This window comes from Narcine bancroftii, chromosome 2, assembly GCF_036971445.1.
Source record: "Narcine bancroftii isolate sNarBan1 chromosome 2, sNarBan1.hap1, whole genome shotgun sequence".
Taxonomy (NCBI): domain Eukaryota; kingdom Metazoa; phylum Chordata; class Chondrichthyes; order Torpediniformes; family Narcinidae; genus Narcine; species Narcine bancroftii.
In genome coordinates this window covers 44695726-44717565 of record NC_091470.1, presented here as the reverse complement: position 1 = coordinate 44717565, position 21840 = coordinate 44695726, and the positions used below count along the sequence as shown (strand labels likewise).

The window sequence follows — 21840 nt, the reverse complement described above, 5'->3', positions numbered from 1 at the left end:
CTAGGGTCCCAAATCCAAAAACAAACTTGAAAACCTAAGATCATTAGATTCAATGACACTTTCTTTCCTGATCATATCAGACTCTTGAATGGACCACCCTCTAGTAAAAAATTATGGCTTGCACTATTAATTCTACTTTTCTCTTTAATACTACACCCTGCAGCTTTGTTTTACATTGCCCAATACATTGCACTTTTGATTATTTTAACACGATCCCCCGCCCAAGCTACTAAATGATTAACGTGCAGGTAGTACAGTTGCTTTACCACACCAATAACACAAAGGCAGATTGGCATTTACCTATTCTTTTTGGATCTGCAATATCCAAATCTGGTTCCACGTAAGGTCGAAGTTCATCATCGTCATCATGACCAGCATTGATCCATCGGTCTTTCATGATTTGCTGGCATGAAGAGAATACAAATTAAACTTTAATAAAACAAGATAATGCACCATTAAAAAAAAAGGAAAAAGTGCAGGTCAGGCAGCAGCTGTGGAAACAGGATCAGTTAATATTTTAACTAAGGGACTCAAAATTTGAAGGCGTGGACACTCCTTTAATTTTCCCCTCACATCTTGTTCCCTTAATTTTCCAATTATATCTTTCTTTTATAAGCATCAGACCTATTAAGCATATCAATATTTGCTTAAGTCACTCAATAGAAAAGTCATCTATTACCTCATATTGCAGAAACTCTTTCAATACAATCCTGTCTAATTAATCATAATTTTAAGCAGGCCTTATTTTTATCAGGTCTTATCCTTAGCTTCACTTTTCAGAGAAAAGAGCTACAAGCTCTAACAGTTTTACCTTCTGATTTCATGTCATCTGGTTGGAAGTAGTTTCTGCATTTTCTCTGGTGTTTCAGCATAATTTTTGCAGCATGAACAAGAACGGTGCACAGTAGATTTAAAAGTAGCGAAAACAAAGTTATTTATGAATTATCTTTACCTCCTTGATTTGAACTTATTCCTTTATATCTGCATGCCTACAATTTATTAGCATTTATAATGGCCTTGCATTCTACTTTTAGCAATATACTTTGTATACAAATTACCCAAATTATCCCCATCACGATTTAGCACTTTTGTGGAATAGATTTTTCCTGTACTCCAAATACTTAAAAACTGATGACTACTTACCCAATATTTTTCTTTCGCTTTCTCTTGCTTTGATTGCTTTATATATCCTCCCCCACCCCCCAATTTAGTTAGTCGTTGTACTCAGATGGTCTTCCAAGTTTACATCCCCTTCCTTGATCAGTTAACATTTACTCCCCTTTTAATCTTTCCACAGATTAGGTCAGAAAGGTATACAGTACACCATATATTAAAAAAAAAAATCCTTTTTTCCTTCATTTTCACTCCCGCACTAAAATGAGTAATCTGATGGCATATTTTCCTTTAATTCACTTTGGATTAGTTGGTGGTCTATAATGCAATAAAGTTCAATCAGAACTACATGAAGTCTTCTAATAAATATAAAACAAAAACCTTACTGGTAATTTCAACTTTCACTCTTTTTTCTGTAATGAGGAAATTCAAGAGATTTTTGAACTTCACAATTATCAGGTTGAAACAATTAAACAGATTTTAAAACAAATTTCAAGATTTTGCAATAAATTCACCTGTCAAGTGTATACTCAATTTTCGAAATTTAGTGCATACTAGATATTTAATATTACAAGTCTTAACAGCTTCTGTCACTCTCTACTTCCTATTACAATTATTATTAGTTCTGATTTAACAGTTACTCCTCTATCTCTTTACTTATGTTTTCTTAAAACTTAATAGATTGCAATATCAGACTGCCAATCTGGTCTCATTTTTATCCATACTTCTATTATTCTGATGACATCTTTTCCTCAGCTTCTATTTACTGAGTCTAATTCTTCTTTCTAATTGGTTTTTAATGCTGTTTGTACAAACAATTTTATTTCTATTTTTTCTATGTAACAGTTTTGATTAAAGATGTAATTTATTACAATGCATTTTCTTTTCCCTTAATTTATTTCAACATTATGATCTTCAATCTTATTTCTCGGTAGAAGTTGAAGTTTTAACTCATGCCCTTAAATAAATAAAAATAGAAGAGGTACATGAATTTCATTCACTTCTATTGATACTAGCAAGCTTTGAAGATTACATAATTTAGATCTGAATTTTGTCTTATTAAAATAAGCAGAGCAGGAAAAAAAAACAATATGTTGAGCTGGCATTGTTAATTCAGTTCTATTCCCATATAATTTGTTAAGTAATAATTTTATACATCATCTCCCTTTTCTGTGACGAATAAACAAATATGCAACATGTGTATTCGATAAAGAGACAAAATAATCTTGATGCTGCAACAGCACATATTATATGATAAAGGAAAAGAGAGCCATGTCAAATTGCAAAAACAAAATTAAGAAGGATAACTAGAATTTGAAGAAATTAAAGTTTATACTTCCAATCCCATATGCACGGAATCTGAAAATAAAATTACTACATTTCTGAATCTGAAAATAAAATTACTACATTTCTTGATTTATTAAAATATTTTGGTATAAAGTGCAATTAGTTACTGATAATGCTACTACAAGTTATACCTCTTTTATCCGGCACTCTGGTCTGGCACGTTTAAATCTGCTGCCATTAGTACAAACATCTTGCAGACAGCATGGGACTTGAATCCTGGTCCCAGTCGCTGGTGCTGTAAAGGCATTGGGCTAACCACTACACTAATCATGCTGCCCCACAGTATTGTTTCCTGTTGCAAGCTTTGTTCTACCCTTGATATGTTTACAAGGGGGGGGGGTCATCATTTAGGGGCCAAATTCTGTTTTCCAGCATTTTCTGAGGTTCACCAATGGCCAGGTCCCAACATTGCCAGATCAAAGAGGTGCAACCTGCATTAACTTAAATTGAAAATTAACTTTAGCATTCAGCGGAAATGATTGATCATAAAGATTAAAGTTCCTATTTTGTTATGCTTATTAGGCAAATGAGATGAGAGTGAACTTCAGGAGGTACAGAAACGACCACACTCCACTAAACATTAATAACTTGGTAGTGGAGAAAGTAGAGTACCAGGTTCTGCAGATTCCACTCAGGAAGTGACCTATCATGGACACACATCTCACTTGTCAAGAAGGCATAAAAGCAAATGCACTTCCTGAGAAGACTGAGGTGAGCAAGGCTGCCACTATCCTGTCCACTTTCTATAGGAGTTTTTTTCGAGAGTATCCTGGCTGGTGCATCACAGTTTGGTATGGTTGCTGTAGAGAATTGGATTGGAGGTCAATGCACAAGACCATTAAAGCAGCAGAGAGGATCACTGGGGTTTCCCACCCCCTCACCACCCCATCCATCGATGTGATTGATAGGGATTGTTGTTTGAAGAAGGCATACAAAATTGATGAGGACCCCGTACCACACCACACACAGCATCTTTCAGCTACTTCCATCGGGAAAGAGATACAGGAGAATTAGATTCAGAACCACCAGTCCAAGAAACCGCTTCTTCCACAGGCAGCAAGTCTGCTGAACTGCTCTTACCAACTCTGAGACTCTATTATTTAATAAATAATATTTAATTATTTTATATGTGTATAGCTTATCTACATGTTATGTCTGGTTGTGTATTTGCATATTGTACCAATGACCAGAGATTCTGCCAACTTGAATTTTGTCCATGCTTTACTTTAACTAAATTGCATGCTAATGATATATTTCTGACAGAATATTGATACAAAATAGATCACCTATTGCAACTCATCCTGCTCTCTTCTCCAGAAATGGTGCAAAATTACAATCTGTATGGGTATGACTTCACAGCAGTTGGGTGTATATCTATCCATTATTTATGAATAGGCTTTAAATCGCTCCTGTTGGCAGATTATTTGACTGCAACAACAGTTCATAGTGATGCATAATCTTCAAAATAGCTAAATTTGTCAATATGTTGCTTAGGAGCATTATGAAACTAACCGCACCTGGATTTCCTCACCTCGAAGTTTAAATTTCAAAATTATTGTCAGAGTACATGCATGACATCATGTGCAACCCTGAATTTTTTTTTCCTGTAGGCCAGGGAGAATTTCAACGGATCAGTAGTGCAAAAGCTGTATTAAAGATATGTATACAAAAGAGAAATGTAAAGAAAGAAATGCAAACAAACTGTGCAATACTAAAATCTTCAGTAATAAATATGCAAAATAAGAATCCATAAATTAGTCTCTGATTGAGTTTATTGTTTAGGAATCTGATGGTGGAGGGATAGCATCCGTTCCTGTACCTAGTGGTACAAGTCTTGTGACACCTATACCTCTTTCCAGATGGCAGCAGTGAGAACAGAGCGTGTCCTGGGTGGTGTGAATCCTTGATGATTTCTGCTGCTCTCGGATGGCTGCATTTAATGTAGATTTTCTCTGATGGAGGGTCGAGTTTTGTCTGTGATGTACTAGGCTACGCCCACTACCTTTTGCAGGGCTTTCCTCTCAGAGGGATTAGTGACCCCATACCAAGCTGCGATGGAGCCGATCAGCACACTATAATTCTGCCACGGTTTCCAATGCTATACCAAACGTCTGCAAACTTCTGGGGAAGTAGAGGTGCTGATGTGCTTTCTTCATGATGACAGTAGGGTGTTGGGTCCAGGAGAGGTCCTCTGAGATAATGACTCCCAGGAACTTGCATTTAAATTTCAGACCCCAATCAGTGCAGGTTGGCAAGAACATCTCTCCACAATGTTCTTCAGCATCAGAGCACCACAGAGCCACATAGCACTGCTCTATTCTCTTTACATCTATGAATGTATGTGTGGCACCGTACCATTTACAAATTTGTTAATGATACCACAGTAGTAGGCTGGAAAAAAAATGGGCAATGAGTCAGCACACAGGAGGGGGAATTCAAAATTTTACTCAGTGTAATCAAAATCAAGGAGTGGTTGTAGACTTTATGATGGGAAAACCAGAGGTGTATGATCCAGTGATCGGGAGGTGAAGAGAGCAAGAAAATTTAAATTCCTATCTCAGAGGACCTTTACTGGACCCAACACACTAATGTCATTGTGAAGAAAGCACGTCATCAACTCTATTTCCTCAGAAGCTTGTGGAGGTTCAGTATGACATCGGAAACCTTAGCAAACCTAGAAAAAGTGCAGTGGAAAGTGAGGTGACCAGCTGCATCATGGCCTAGTATGGGGGCACCTTTGGGTGGAAATCCCTGGCAAAGGAAGTGGACACAGCCAAGGACATCCCACGCAAAATCATCATGAGAAAATTTACATGGAAAGCAGCAGTAATCATCAAGGTTCCACACCACTCAGCTCTGTTCTTGCTGCTACCATCAAGAATATTTATTGCTATATATATTTTTTTGGTATTGCACAGTTTATATTTCTTTCTTTGTTGGTACTGATAAGTAGAATTTCCCACAGGAAAAAAAAGCATCTCAGGGTTGTATGTAATGTTACTCATGTCTATAAATTTGAACTTTGACACTTGCCCATAAAGGAAGAAACTCAGATTGTTGACCACAGGATCATTTGAAAGACAACCTTTGAAACATGCCTCAGAAATAGGGGGAAAAAGGTAGGGCACTTCAGTGAAAAATTTACAGTCAAAGAACTTTTTTGCTATGCCAAAAGAGGAAAATTAAATATCAGCGTGATTCGGAGGCAAGAATTGAAAAAGCGCTCATATCTTGCAAGATAGTAAAATTATTAAATCATTAACAATTTCTAGAGAGTAAAACCAAGAGTGTTTCAGAATTGTCCAATTTAAAGACAATAAAAAGGATAAATGCAGCATTTGGCTGCAGATGATGAGGTTGGAAAACAGTCAAGCATTGCCTTGGAGATGGAAATTGTGTGTGTATATGAACCCATGGATATATCGCCTAAAGCTCATCTTCAGATAAAACATGACACTGAGATTATAAACAGTCTGATTATGTTTCTGAAAACAGAGATAAAAATCAATCGTTATGCAATGGAGTTTGAGAAGAGATCTGAAGACAACAGTTTGAGTAACCGGCAACAGTTAGCTGGACACAATTTCTAGTCTTCTTCAAGATGGTCATGTCTATCAATTTATTGATAGTGGAGGGATAAAGAGAAGAGGTGGCGAGACAGGCAGTCAAACGACATCTGAACAAATAAAAGTGCATTTCTAATCAGTTCCTGAAGTGCAGCATTGTGAGAATAGGTGGTGGGATGAAGGTGGAGGAATTAATGATGGAGGAGGAGATACATGGATAGATTTCAGGAAAAAAACAGAAGAAACCATGCAAGAGCTGGAGATGTTGACTGAAATGCCTGACCCTCTTTCATCTAAACTATAGAAATTCGAAAAATAAATTCCTGACATATTTAAAGAGCCTTTTTGAAAATTAAATGAGCCCAAATGGTCACTGGATCCGAATAATGAAGCGATTTGCAGTTCTATTGAAATTATTGAAGTATCGAGCACAAAGGTTCAGTTGTGAGACCTCCCTGATCTATAGGACTCAGCCGAATATACTCTTAAATAAGTTAGGTTTTCAAGATGCAACACCAAATCCCTTTATCCTAATGGATAAATTTAGTCCCACCTCTGGAAATATACTCAAATCTGAAAAAATTGTTGAATATTTCTAGAAATATTATATAAATTGGGAAACAGCAAGATATATGGAGTTCTGAATCTTTAACAATTCAAATCTCCATTCTTGAAGCTTTGAATCACATTCAAATCTCTGTGGATTTGTATCCAAATACTAATTGCTACTGAGAAAATTTTTCTTAAGTAAAAGAACCCAGTTAATGCAATTAATCCCTAATATTTTGGGTTTAACTGCAATTAAATTGTAATTCTCCCTGACCCATTCCTCACCCCAAGTCTAATGATTTTCATCTTGTCATCTATCTTTCCAAATCTTTTTGAGCCAGTGGTGCTCATGGCAGTTCTAAACATGGTCATAAGAGCAGATATGGAACAATGCAAGTTTTTTCAACCTACCCAGCAGCATTCCCTTCCAGGTGAAGTTATTAAAATAATCTGCACAATTCCAGAACAAGCAACATAATCTGTTTTTTTTTTACCTCTAAAGTACCTCTTTTAGAAGGATTGAGCACCAGGAAGCGTTTAAGGAGGTTTTCACAGTCTGTGGACATGTAAAATGGTATCCGATATTTTCCTCTAAGCACTCTTTCCCTTAGTTCCTTCAACAAAAATAATTCACTATTAAAAACATCCAAGTAAATATGGTAGTTAATTGTAAAATTAAAAATAAAGCCTCTAAAACTTCTATGTAAAGATAATGACTTAAGTTTGTGATTTTCTAAAAGTTGGGAAGTTGTAGGCCTCCCAATTCATATTTCCATGTTAATCTTTCTCTAGAAATCCTTTACATTTTACCTTTCCAAAGAAATTTCCTTACATGTTTATTTAATTCTTGAAAGAAAAACTTTTGAGGTAATAATATAGGCAAGGTTTGTAAAAGGTATTGCATTCTTGGAAATATATTCATCTTAACACAGTTAACCCTACTAATGTTATAGGTAAAATGATCCATTTTTAAAAATCTTCTTCAACCTTTTTGAGTAATGGCAAAGAATTTAATTTATATAAATTTTTATAAATTATATAGATTTGGAGAGTGATAGAGAGAGGGGACGGGGATGAGAGAGAGTGATAGAGAGAGGGGACGGGGATGAGAGAGAGAGGGGACGGGGATGAGAGAGAGAGGGGACGGGGATGAGAGAGAGAGGGGACGGGGATGAGAGAGAGAGGGGACGGGGATGAGAGAGAGAGGGGACGGGGATGAGAGAGAGAGGGGACGGGGATGAGAGAGAGAGGGGACGGGGATGAGAGAGAGGGGACGGGGATGAGAGAGAGAGGGGACGGGGATGAGAGAGAGAGGGGACGGGGATGAGAGAGAGAGGGGACGGGGATGAGAGAGAGAGGGGACGGGGATGAGAGAGAGAGGGGACGGGGATGAGAGAGAGAGGACGGGGATGAGAGAGAGAGGGGACGGGGATGAGAGAGAGAGGGGACGGGGATGAGAGAGAGAGGGGACGGGGATGAGAGAGAGAGGGGACGGGGATGAGAGAGAGAGGGGACGGGGATGAGAGAGAGAGGGGACGGGGATGAGAGAGAGAGGGGACGGGGATGAGAGAGAGAGGGGACGGGAATGAGAGAGAGAGGGGACGGGGATGAGAGAGAGAGGGGACGGGGATGAGAGAGAGAGGGGACGGGGATGAGAGAGAGAGGGGACGGGGATGAGAGAGAGAGGGGACGGGGATGAGAGAGAGGGGACGGGGATGAGAGAGAGAGGGGACGGGAATGAGAGAGAGAAGGGACGGGGATGAGAGAGAGAGGGGACGGGGATGAGAGAGAGAGGGGACGGGGATGAGAGAGAGAGGGGACGGGGATGAGAGAGAGAGGGGACAGGGATGAGAGAGAGAGGGGATGGGAATGAGAGAGAGAGGGGACGGGGATGAGAGAGAGAGGGGACGGGGATGAGAGAGAGAGGGGACGGGGATGAGAGAGAGAGGGGACGGGGATGAGAGAGAGAGGGGACGGGGATGAGAGAGAGAGGGGACGGGGATGAGAGAGAGAGGGGACGGGGATGAGAGAGAGGGGACGGGGATGAGAGAGAGAGGGGACGGGAATGAGAGAGAGAAGGGACGGGGATGAGAGAGAGAGGGGACGGGGATGAGAGAGAGAGGGGACGGGGATGAGAGAGAGAGGGGACGGGGATGAGAGAGAGAGGGGACAGGGATGAGAGAGAGAGGGGATGGGAATGAGAGAGAGAGGGGACGGGGATGAGAGAGAGGGGACGGGGATGAGAGAGAGAGGGGACGGGGATGAGAGAGAGAGGGGACGGGGATGAGAGAGAGAGGGGACGGGGATGAGAGAGAGAGGGGACGGGGATGAGAGAGAGAGAGGGGACGGGAATGAGAGAGAGAAGGGACGGGGATGGGAGAGAGAAGGGACGGGGATGAGAGAGAGAAGGGACGGGGATGAGAGAGAGAGAGGACGGGGATGAGAGAGAGAGAGGGGACGGGGATGAGAGAGAGAAGGGACAGGGATGAGAGAGAGAGAGAGAGGATGGGGATGAGAGAGAGAGAGAGGATGGGGATGAGAGAGAGAGGACGAGGATGAGAGAGAGAGAGGACGGGGATGAGAGAGAGAGAGGACGGGGATGAGAGAGAGAGAGGGGACGGGGATGAGAGAGAGAGGGGACAGGGATGAGAGAGAGAGGGGACAGGGATGAGAGAGAGAGGGGATGGGAATGAGAGAGAGAGGGGACGGGGATGAGAGAGAGGGGACGGGGATGAGAGAGAGAGGGAACGGGGATGAGAGAGAGAGGGGACGGGGATGAGAGAGAGAGGGGACGGGGATGAGAGAGAGAGGGGACGGGGATGAGAGAGAGAGGGGACGGGGATGAGAGAGAGAGGGGACGGGGATGAGAGAGAGAGAGGACGGGGATGAGAGAGAGAGAGGACGGGGATGAGAGAGAGAGAGGACGGGGATGAGAGAGAGAGAGGACGGGGATGAGAGAGAGAGGGGACGGGGATGAGAGAGAGAGAGGACGGGGATGAGAGAGAGAGAGGACGGGGATGAGAGAGAGAGAGGACGGGGATGAGAGAGAGAGAGGACGGGGATGAGAGAGAGAGAGGACGGGGATGAGAGAGAGAGAGAGGACGGGGATGAGAGAGAGATAGGACGGGGATGAGAGAGAGATAGGACGGGGATGAGAGAGAGATAGGACGGGGATGAGAGAGAGAGAGGACGGGGATGAGAGAGAGAGGACGGGGATGAGAGAGAGAGGACGGGGATGAGAGAGAGAGAGGACGGGGATGAGAGAGAGAGGACGGGGATGAGAGAGAGAGGACGGGGATGAGAGAGAGAGAGAAGACGGGGATGAGAGAGAGAGAGGACGGGGATGAGAGAGAGAGAGAGGATGGGGATGAGAGAGAGAGAGAGAGAGGACGGGGATGAGAGAGAGAGAGAGAGGACGGGGATGAGAGAGAGAGGGGACAGGGATGAGAGACAGAGGGGACGGGGATGAGAGAGAGAGGGGACGGGAATGAGAGAGAGAGGGGACGGGAATGAGAGAGAGAGGGGACGGGGATGAGAGAGAGGGGACGGGGATGAGAGAGAGAGGGGACGGGGATGAGAGAGAGAGGGGACGGGGATGAGAGAGAGAGGGGACGGGGATGAGAGAGAGAGGGGACGGGGATGAGAGAGAGAGGGGACGGGGATGAGAGAGAGAGGGGACGGGGATGAGAGAGAGAGGGGACGGGGATGAGAGAGAGAGGGGACGGGGATGAGAGAGAGAGAGGGGACGGGAATGAGAGAGAGAAGGGACGGGGATGAGAGAGAGAAGGGACGGGGATGAGAGAGAGAGAGGACGGGGATGAGAGAGAGAGAGGGGACGGGGATGAGAGAGAGAAGTGACGGGGATGAGAGAGAGAAGGGACAGGGATGAGAGAGAGAAGTGACGGGGATGAGAGAGAGAAGGGACAGGGATGAGAGAGAGAGAGAGAGGATGGGGATGAGAGAGAGAGAGAGAGGATGGGGATGAGAGAGAGAGAGAGAGAGGACGAGGATGAGAGAGAGAGAGGACGGGGATGAGAGAGAGAGAGGACGGGGATGAGAGAGAGAGAGGACGGGGATGAGAGAGAGAGAGGACGGGGATGAGAGAGAGAGAGGACGGGGATGAGAGAGAGATAGGACGGGGATGAGAGAGAGAGAGGACGGGGATGAGAGAGAGATAGGACGGGGATGAGAGAGAGATAGGACGGGGATGAGAGAGAGAGGACGGGGATGAGAGAGAGAGAGGACGGGGATGAGAGAGAGAGGACGGGGATGAGAGAGAGAGGACGGGGATGAGAGAGAGAGGACGGGGATGAGAGAGAGAGGACGGGGATGAGAGAGAGAGGGAGGACGGGGATGAGAGAGAGAGGGAGGACGGGGATGAGAGAGAGAGGGAGGACGGGGATGAGAGAGAGAGAGAGGACGGGGATGAGAGAGAGAGAGAGGACGGGGATGAGAGAGAGAGAGAGAGAGGACGGGGATGAGAGAGAGAGAGGACGGGGATGAGAGAGAGAGAGGACGGGGATGAGAGAGAGGGGACGGGGATGAGAGAGAGGGGACGGGGATGAGAGAGAGAGGGGACGGGGATGAGAGAGAGGGGACGGGGATGAGAGAGAGGGGACGGGGATGAGAGAGAGGGGACGGGGATGAGAGAGAGGGGACGGGGATGAGAGAGAGGGGACGGGGATGAGAGAGAGGGGACGGGGATGAGAGAGAGGGGACGGGGATGAGAGAGAGGGGACGGGGATGAGAGAGAGGGGACGGGGATGAGAGAGAGGGGACGGGGATGAGAGAGAGGGGACGGGGATGAGAGAGAGGGGACGGGGATGAGAGAGAGAGGACGGGGATGAGAGAGAGAGGACAGGGATGTGAGAGAGAGGACGGGGATGTGAGAGAGGACTGGATAAGATAGGAGAGAGATTAGCACAGCAATTTATATTCAAATGGGATTCAAAATTAATGATTGGTCTTAAATAAACACCATTGTTGAAACATTTGACGAAATTTGGAATAAAAGACCCAAAATGTCTCTGATTCAAAATTAACATACCTTTTTCAATGCTAATTGAATTTTAACTACAGTACAACTCCAATTATCTGAAACCGGATTCTCTGAAATCCTCAGTTATCCAAAAATTTTCTGGAGCCAAACTGATCGGGGACGTTGGTCTCCCAGCGCCAGCAGCGCGGACCTCAGTGGAGAGGTGTTGGTGATCACCTGTGGCCAGCATTTTTTTTGATGAGAATTAAACATTATTTTAATGCTTAAAAAGCCTTACTTTTTTGTATGTTGTAATAAACACTGTTACTGCTGGGCTGTTTTTAAAATATGACTGGTTCTCCAAAAAAAAATTATCCAAAATGGGCCCAGACCTGACCATTTCAGATAATGGGAGTTGTACTGTATTTGATTTCATAAAGGTATTAAAAACATTGAAGATTGTTATGAACAGGGCCAATTGATGTCATTTGAACAACTAAGGAACAAATATGGAATAACCAATAATACTGTTATTTTCAATTGAGAGGATATTTGAGTGAAAAGTTAGGTCCAGAGATGCTGTTACCTACTTGTAGTGAGGTGGAAATTCTTATTAGGAAGGGAAATAATAAGTAATTTACTTCTACAATGTATCTTTTATTACAAACAGGAACTGCTCAACATGGGATCCATAAATGTAGACAGAGGTGGGAGCTGGATTTGAATATTATAATTGATGAGCAAAGATGGCCAGATCAATGTTGAGATTATATGACAAATACTACTAATGCAAGGTAAAGATTAGTTCAATATAATTATTTTACATCAGCTATATTTGACACCACAAAATTGAATAGAATGAAATCAGATTTATCAGATGAATGATTTAGGTGTAGTGAAAAGACAGGAACTTGGCCTGTCCCAAGGTAAAGCCTTTTTGGGTGGACTTAGGGAATTTTTTTTTTTAAAAAGAACAAGTATTTCCACAAAACCTAGATTTATTTCTATTTGGATATATAGAAGAAACAAGACCTATTTTGAAACTATCAATGAAACTACAAAACTACAAACTACAAAATGAAACTTGTTAAAATGGTGGCAAAATGGTGGTATTGCAGTGACCTGGAAGTCAGATTCACCTTTGCATATGGGAATATGAAATGCAGAAATTCAAAGCTGTATCCCCTTGGAGAAAGTTACATATAATTTGAGAAATAAATATGGTATATTTTTGCAAATTTGGAGCCCAAATATGCAAATTTTAGGTGTATATATGTAGTGGTGTTCTTCCAGCCTTTTGAGACCTGTTATCTTCTTTCCTAAATTGATCAGATAAACCTTGCTGGAGTCCTGTGTGTTGGAAGCGATCCTCCGAACAATCCAGGCAGCTATTTTTCTTTTTCTTTACTTTATATTACTTTGGGGGTGTAGGGAGGGAGGGCATGGGAGGGGTCATAAATCATGTAATGACTGAAACTCTCAAATTTAAATTTTTACTGTTTTATAATTATTTATTAATTACATGTATGAAAAAATGTGAATAAATATTCAAAAAAGTTTGTAATTTTCCTCACAATTTATTCTGGGCCATGGAGTTCATCTCTCCAAAATATACGGACCAAATGTTATATTTTTCTGAGCAAAGGCTCAATCTCCTACTTAAAATCTGGCCACTTGGGTAAAACAGGCAACTCTGACTGCATTCAGGACTCCTGAGAGTAGGTAGAAATTCTAAACTTCTGCATGGCTGATCAGAATTCCTGGGACATCTAGACTTCACTGAACTTTAGCTAGGAGATTTGCCTATTGAACCTCCTATTCTTCAAAGCTAATTCTGTTATGGCTCTACACAATGAGCATTTGATTTCAATACAGTAGTTGGTAACCAAATTTTCAAAGCAAGATTATTCTTGGAAATTTGCGTCAACATCAAGTCACCAATGAGCATTGACAGCAGAAGATCCTGACCATCTTGTATTCAATTGGAATATCTATATTTGTAATTGTACATAAACATGTATACATCTTAATTATTTTCAATTTAAAAATAACTACACAAAAACTGCTCAAATTCTCCCCAATAAATTTACTTTTGAATTGTGGTCCTTGCTGTAATATAGGAAATATAGAGGCCAACACTGACCAACAAACAGAAATTAGAATAAATTTAGATAAGCTTCTTAACAAGGATAAGAAGAAGCATTAGCCATGATATCTGAGAAATATTTCCAATTATTATTCTTATGAGATTTTCTCTCTCACTTAAAATTGCCAAAAGATATCCCCAATAAGTACTCCCTCAAAACTAACAGCCAAGATTATGTGGTTAAATCACTGAAATGGGGTACGAATTTACAAACTGAAAATTCAGATATTTGAAAAGCAAAAAAAAACAATTCTGATGAAAATCATTCACCTTAACATCAACTTCAATTAGTAAAACAAGAAAATTTGCAGACACTGTGATTGTAGTTTAATACACAAGTACTAGAGAAATACAGCAGGTCACGCAGCGTTCTTTATGGCAAAGATACATAGCCAATGTTTGATGCCTACGCTCTTCATCAAGGTGTAAGCAAAAAGCAGGAAGGAACCTGAATAAAATGGTGGGGGAAGGGGCAGGAGGAGGAACACAGGCCTACAGGTCATCAGTGGATATGGGTGGGAGGGTAAAAGAGAAAATCTTGGCTTGTGCTTATCAGAAACTAACAACTCATCTGAAATTACCAACACCTTGACCTGCTGCTGATGCTCCAAAACCTGGACTCATGTCTAAACCTTATGCACTGTCAAATCAGGGCCATCTGCATATTTGAGTAACAACACTTAATATTCCAACTGGGCACTCTACAACTAGATGGCATGAACATCAACTTATTTTAGGCCCCTGTCCTCTCTCTTTTTCCCTATCCCTCCGTATCCTTTCCTCCAGCCCCCCTTAATTCAGAGAACTATCCCCTTCCCTTATTACTGAGGTCTAAAACCTTGGTTATGTATCTTGTCCATAAAGAATACTGCGTGGTCTGCCAAGTTTCTCTTGCGCTTTTAAAAAAAATAAAATTAACTCAATTTCTTCTTTAAAGACCTCTGCTCGATCATTTCAGTATCTTAGCATTAACTGTTTTTAATTTAAATTCTAGTACTATATCTGAACCACAAAAACATTTACATTAGTTGCGTTAGATGGAAAACCTAGTCCTATAACACAATAATAAATAAATTATCTATTAAATTTCTATTAAAAAACATTTGTTCACAGGATGTGGGCACCACAATGAAAACCAGTATTCCTTGCTCATCTCTAATTATTTTTGAATAAAGTAGCTTACTGGCCATTTTGTTTAATGCTGAAAAAAAGTGCATCCAGTTAATCAATTTTTTAAAATATAAATGCAATATTGTAAATATACCGTTATTACAATAGGCCAGACAGTAGAAATTTCTGCTGGAACAATCAAAGCTGATGTTTATGTCAAACTCAAAGATGGCAAAAAAACTACTGAAGTGACTTATTTTACAAGATGAGCTTTTAAATAACAAATGTGTAAGTTACCTTCAAGTTCTGTCCATCAAATGGTAATGAGCCACTAACTAATGTATAAAGTATAACACCTAAACTCCAAACATCTACTTCAGGTCCATCGTATTTCTTCCCTTGAAAGAGTTCTGGAGCAGCATATGGAGGACTTCCACAGAAAGTGTCCAGTTTATTGCCAATTGTAAATTCATTGCTGAACCCAAAATCCGCTATTTTAATATTCATATCAGCATCTAACAGTAGATTTTCAGCCTAGTTAAAGAAATAAAGCAAATCATAAAGTAACTGAAAATATATTATTCTGTAGAAATATTACCAAAACCATTTATCCATGCATTCAAAATTAAACTAGCATAAGCCTTTTCTCTTTGCACCTCAAACACAACATCATATTAAAGCAACCACAATACAGTCATGGGCCACATAACGTCCATTCGGGCAACGTCCGACCGCATATATGTCCATGGTCCCCTAAGGTTATCATCGAGTTCAGAAATCCCAATCGGAGAACGGGACGTAGAGGACATAACCAGCTACAAGTTAAAACCATGAGAGTTAGGGATGATCCTGATCCTGTTAAATTGTGTGTGAAATAGGCTAGGAAAGAGTTCACATAAAAGTTTAAAAAGAGAAAAAAATTAAAAAATTTAATTTAATGCAAATTCAGTATCTTGTACAGTTCAGAAATGCAACAGCCTCTGGACTCACCCAACACTATGCCAACCCTACAAGCTCCAATTGTGGTACGTACAAATTACATATTAACCTATGTATACAGTAGTGTATATTTATAATGTATTACAGGTACTTTCCGACTTACGACCATAATTGGGACCGAAGAATTGGTTGTATCTCGAAATGGACTCAAGGCAGAATTTTGCCCATGTGCATGGAGTACGGAAGCCTTAAAGCAAACTTTTTAATTCAAATGTTGTATTGACAAACTATAACAGGAACACAGGGCATGTAAGTGCCAAAATGTGCATACTTACTTTGTTAGTTAGTGTCCCGGGGTCCACAGGTTGGTCGAGGCCATCTTGATTCCTGTGCGCATGCGCAGTGGGTCAAGTATTGGTGTTCAGTTGGCACATGCGTGAGAGTTAAGCACCCAGACAATAATGAATTTGTACCCTTAACTCTTGAGCATGTGCCAACTGAACTCCAATACACTAACCCACTGTGCATGCGCCAACCGAAGACTCGCGCATGTGCATAGGAATCAAGGTGGCCATGCCCAGCCTAAGGACCTCAGGATGCTGACTAACAAAGAACACACATTTTGGCTTGTACATGCCCTGTATCTGTTATAGTTTGTCAAATACAACATAAAACACATAACTTTTATATTTTTTCTTATATATATTTTTTAGAAATTTGGTCATATAGGCATAGGTCGCATGTCATGAGTACCTGCATTATTATACAGTATTGTGCAGTATTAACCCACTTAACCCATATATTACCTTGCCAGATATATTGGGTGAAATGCAGTACTGTATGTGTACAGCATCTTGGCTATTAAGTCAATACCTGTACAGGTACATTGCAGTATCCTAAAAAGTTTTGCTAAGTATATAATATGGTGTTCACACAATGTCCAAATCGCATAAAGTCCTATTTCACAGGATGTATCGTGGATGTTAAGCGTACATCTTTCCTCGAGAGAGTATACATTGTAGTAAGATTTTTTTCCCAGTATAATTTCAGAGGTAATACTGATATACAGATTAAAAAGATTGAAAGGTTTGAGAATGTCACCATCTGATACTTTCCCTTCCTCTCAAGAGGATCAACATTTGACAAGATTTTTTTTCTCTAACGTATTCATCTCAATCCTCAACATTATTTGCAGAAATAGAACAAATTTCAGCCAGAACAGTAGTGTGTACCAATCATTTCTGTTAAATTGAGAATTAGTTGAAATCTGTCAGCTGAATAAGTTATCTCAGACCTGTGCTCAATCAATTGCGTATCCTTGGCATTTACTGTTTTCAATATAAATGAGAGTGCTATAGCTGAACCATATAAAAATTTTTACAAAACTGAGTTAGATGGAAGACTTGGTCTCTTAATACAGTAATAATAAATAACAGATAACTATTAAACTAAAAAAAATGTTCATAGGATGTGGGCATCACCAGGAAGACCAGCATTATTGATCATGTTGATTATTATTGAAAGTAGAGTCTAATAAAAACTTGTCAACAGTAGCAAGGAAGAAGGAAGTCAGAAGAATATAACACAAAATGTTAACACAAAATGTAGTAAACAATTAATTTACCATGAAAATAATTGTAGGCTGATGGTTCTCAGCAGAAGTTCATTGACCTAAAAAAAACTGACAAGACGATCTCTTCTACTGATATTTATACAAGATAACTGACAAGGTAACATCTGTTTCTAGTTAATTGAAACAACCCTTTAACTTTTGCCTACAATACAACCATAATTCCCTTGCATAAAGATAGTGTACTCAAGGCATTACTGCTGAGAGAATAATTTTCTACAGGAACACAAAAGTACACTAAATTATGAGGGATATAGATAGGGTATACTGCAGGAATATTTTTCCTTCTTTGAGGTGAATAAACTAAAGCACAGATTTAGGATAAAGAGCAAGATATTTAGAGATTTAGAGGATATCTGTTTCACTAAGAGTGTCGTGAGACCCTAAAATACACTGCTAGAGAGTGTGGTGGAAGTAGTCTCTAACCGTATTTGAGAGGTGTCCAAACCGGTACGAATCACCTGAACACAGAAGGCTATGAGCAATCTGGGGGAAGATGGGAATAATAGGAATAGGTGCCCACAGGCTGGAATAGATACAGTGAGCTGAATGGACTCCAATATTGCATAAATGACTCCAGACAGGTCAGTTTTCTCTCTGTTTCCCATTGTATTAGGGTTTTCTAGTGCTGCATTCAGTCAAATTTCACCTCAATAGCATAATTTATCATTCTCACTTCTTTCTAAATTCTTCTAGTTCGTCCTTTTTTTCCCTCCCCCGAGGCTAAACCCGAAATGTACACGAGGCAGGCTTTGGCGAGAAAATGTGCATGATGGCATCATCTCTCAGTCTGAGAGTAGACTAATAAGGTTGCAACTAATTATATTGAATTTGTGCTTTCAGGGCAGGTCATTCAATTTTTTGTTGGCAGGACAACAGTATTGCATCTACAGAACTGATTCTATTGCACATCTTCAGCATTACAGACGTGACAATGTTATGCCTCAACCCCTTTTAGGCATATCCAAATCATTCAATTTAAGGATAGACGGGTTCTGTGACGGTGAACTTCAGAAGGTTGCGATATGGATCATTCACTTGGGGTTTCTGGCTTATGAAAGTTCAAAATGTTTTGGTAATAATAATGATGAGTTTGTCAGACACATCATACAATATACACATGTTCAAAATTCTGAATTGCTGCAGCCAAATAGATGCTTATAAAGAAAAACTATAATACTAAACAAATTGAACTAAAGTAATAAAGACAATAAATACACAAAATAAATAAAAATTCATAATAATCCGAGTGCAAAAAAGTGACTTGCAATAGTGCAGACAGTATGGATGCACCAAGGGGAGGTGCAAGAGTCTGATAGCCAATGGAAAGAAACTGTTCTTGAACCTAGAGGGCTGTTTTTCTGGCTTCTGTACCTTCTGCCTTAAGGGAGCAGTGGGAAGAGGCTATAACCAGGGTGATTGAGGTCCTTAATGATGATGGTTGCCTTCTTGATGCAGCACCTCACATAGATATCTGCAATGGATGGTAGGTCAGAGATCGGGATAGACTTAACTATTTATTCCTGCTTTGCTGAACACTGGTTTTGCTAAACTAGGCAGCGATGCAACCAATCAGCATACCTTCCACAGTGGAAGTTTGATCAAGTATCCAGCGACATGCCAAATTTCTTCACGCACCTTAGGAAGTAGAGGTGGTGAAGTGCTTTCTTCATGATTGCCTCAATATGCTGGCTCCAGGAAAGGTTTTTGGAGATAGAGACTCCCAGGAACTTGAAGGTTCTTTCTTTGTCCACCTACTTCCCATCAATGCAGATAGATTTGTGGGCCCTTAGCCTCTCCTTTCTAAAATCAACAATAAGCCTGGGTCTTGGTGATGTTAAGAGCATGACTGTAGTTCTAGCACCACTCAACCAGGTTCTTAATCTCCTTCCTGCATTCTGACTCATCATTTCCATTATTCAACTAACAATGGTGGTGTCATCAGCGAATTTGTAGATTGTGAATTATGTGACTGTGAATTTTGATTGAAAATATATGAAAATATGAGTGCTCATGTCACCCTCTCTTCCACTTCCATTCGTTTGGATTATTTGTCCTGGATCCTGTAAACGTTGCCTTCAGCATGCTGTTTAGTACACATTGTTTTATGTTGAAGCTTTATCAAGGTGACTAGAGAGAGAATGTGCATCCTAAATTAAACATACAAATTGGTTACACCCTTATAACAGCTTTTGAAAGCTCAAAAAAAGAGAAAAAGCAGAAAAGAAACCATTTAAGAATCATTATGGTAATTTATTATTCCTTTTAAATATGAAGAGAAAGAACATGGGTTTAATTGAAAGATTTTACATTAAAATTTAGAATTTAAAAATGATCTTTGGCTCCATATTTGACAATAAACAGATTACGATGGCATGAGTGATATTCTGGTCGGACCCACCTTAAGATCTCGGTGTACAATTTGCTTTTGATGACAGTACTGGACTGCTGATACGATCTATTACAAAAGAAAAGACACAATTAGATAGATAGTGGAGGAATTAAGGGGTTACGGGGAAAAGGCAGGTAGGTGGATTTGAGTCCATGACCAGATCAGCCATAATCTTTATTGAATAGCAGGACAAGTTCAATGGTCTACTCTTGTTATGTTAAAAACAAGAAACAGGCAAATCGGATTTAAAAAATTCAAAACACAGTAATTACGATTAATATCTGTTATTATTTATCTAATATAATCAAACAGACACAGAAACAGTTTCCCTGAAAAGAGTGACACAGATGGACAGGATGGTTTGTCATGCTTGCTTTCATCAACCAGGCTATTGAGTACAGGACTTGGGACTTGTAGCCGTACAAAGACATTGCTAAGTATTCTGGTCACCTGGCTATAGAAAGAATATTATGAAGCTGGAAAGGATGCAAAATAGAATCATGAGAACATTACTTGGACCATCTTTCTTTGGCTTGGCTTCGCGGACGAAGATTTATGGAGGGGTAATGTCCACGTCAGCTGCAGGCTCGTTTGTGGCTGACAAGTCCGATGCGGGACAGGCAGACACGGTTGCAGCGGTTGCAAGGGAAAATTGGTGGGTTGGGGTTGGGTGTTGGGTTTTTCCTCCATAGGCTTGAATTAAAAGGAGACAGCATAAGGATAATTTTCCCTGGAGTACAGGAGACTGAAGGGTGACATTACGGAGGTGTACCAAATCATGATGGGCATAGATAAGATAAATAGACAATATTTTTCCCAGAATAGAGAGGTGTAAAAGATAGCTGAGGTGTAAAGTGAGGAGAAGTTGTTTAAGGTGAGGACAAGATCTCCCAGGCAGAAGATGGTGATGGTAGAGGGTGATAGGTGGTGGTAGAGGGTGACTACCCTCCCAGTTATTCTCAACTACCACCACCTTCTTCCTCCTGGCAGAACTTGTCCTCAATTTAAACTTCTCCTTCAACTCATCACACTTCCTCCAAATCAAAGGAGTAACCATGAGTACCTGCACAGATCCCAGCTATGCCTGCCTGCTTGTGGAGCAATCCATGCTGCAAGTCTACACAGGCAAGACCCCTCAATTCTTCCTCCGGAATATCGCTGACTATAAATCGGGGCTGCCTCATGCACTCACGATGCACTTTTAGCTTCATCCACTTCATGGCCAATTTCTACTACAATCTCAAACTCACCAGGTCAATTTGCGACAACACTCTCCCCTTTCTGGATCTCTCTATCTCCATCTTGGGAGACAATTACAAACCTACCAACTCCCACAACTACTTTGACTACATTTCCTCACACCCTGTCCCCTGAAAGGATTCTATCCCTTTCTTTCAATTTCTCCATCTCTGCCGCTCCTGCTCTCAAGGTGGGATCTTTCAGTCCAGTTCCTCTGAAATGTCTGGCTTCTTCCACAAATGTGGTGACAACTCAGCCCTCACCGCATCTCCATTTCCCACTCATCTGCCTTGGCCCCTCTTCCCCCAGATGTAACAAACATAGAACACACCTCCACCCTACACATCCAACACATTATCCTCCAAAATTTCCAGCACTTACAACAGGATCCCACCACCAGACACATCTTGCCCTCTTCTCCCCTCTCTGCCTTCCGTAGGGACCATCTCTCGGTGACTCCCGTGTGAACTCATTCCTCCCACCAATCTCACCCCTGCACCTTTCCCTTTGGCCACAGAAGCTGCCACATTTGCGCCTTCACCTCCTCCCTCACCTCGGTCTGGGGCCCAAAACAGGCCTTTCAAATGAAGCAACACTTCACTTGTGTATCCAGAGAATTGATTACCGCATCCAGTGGTCCCTTCGTGGCCTTCTCTACATCGGAGAGACTGGGCGCAAATTGGGAGATTGCTTTGGTGAGCACTTTCACTCCATCCGCAACAGTAACAGAGACCTTCCAGTAGCCAACCATTTCAGTTCTGTGTCACACTCGCATTCTCACATGTCTGTCCATGACCTTATGTGCGGTCCCATCAAGACCACCTATAAATT

General features: G+C 41.2%; 1 protein-coding gene and 1 long non-coding RNA gene across 8 annotated transcripts in view; one reads left to right on the top strand and one right to left on the bottom strand.

Moving 5' to 3' along the window:
* The window catches only part of mark3a (MAP/microtubule affinity-regulating kinase 3a), a 105964-nt gene that overhangs the window by 37437 nt on the left and 46687 nt on the right, over positions 1 to 21840 (bottom strand). For all 7 annotated transcript variants that reach the window (XM_069916492.1, XM_069916494.1, XM_069916493.1 and 4 more), the window contains exons 7-10: positions 19780 to 19836; positions 15107 to 15343; positions 7070 to 7189; positions 301 to 403 (exon numbers count right to left, since the gene is read on the bottom strand). In XM_069916492.1, coding sequence (XP_069772593.1) covers positions 301 to 403; positions 7070 to 7189; positions 15107 to 15343; positions 19780 to 19836 — 517 coding nt within the window. The remainder of the gene's footprint in view (positions 1 to 300; positions 404 to 7069; positions 7190 to 15106; positions 15344 to 19779; positions 19837 to 21840) is intronic.
* Positions 2987 to 12964, top strand: LOC138753466 (uncharacterized). Its single transcript, XR_011351186.1, has 3 exons — positions 2987 to 3171; positions 12224 to 12347; positions 12886 to 12964. It is a non-coding gene; the product is annotated as an uncharacterized lncRNA (long non-coding RNA).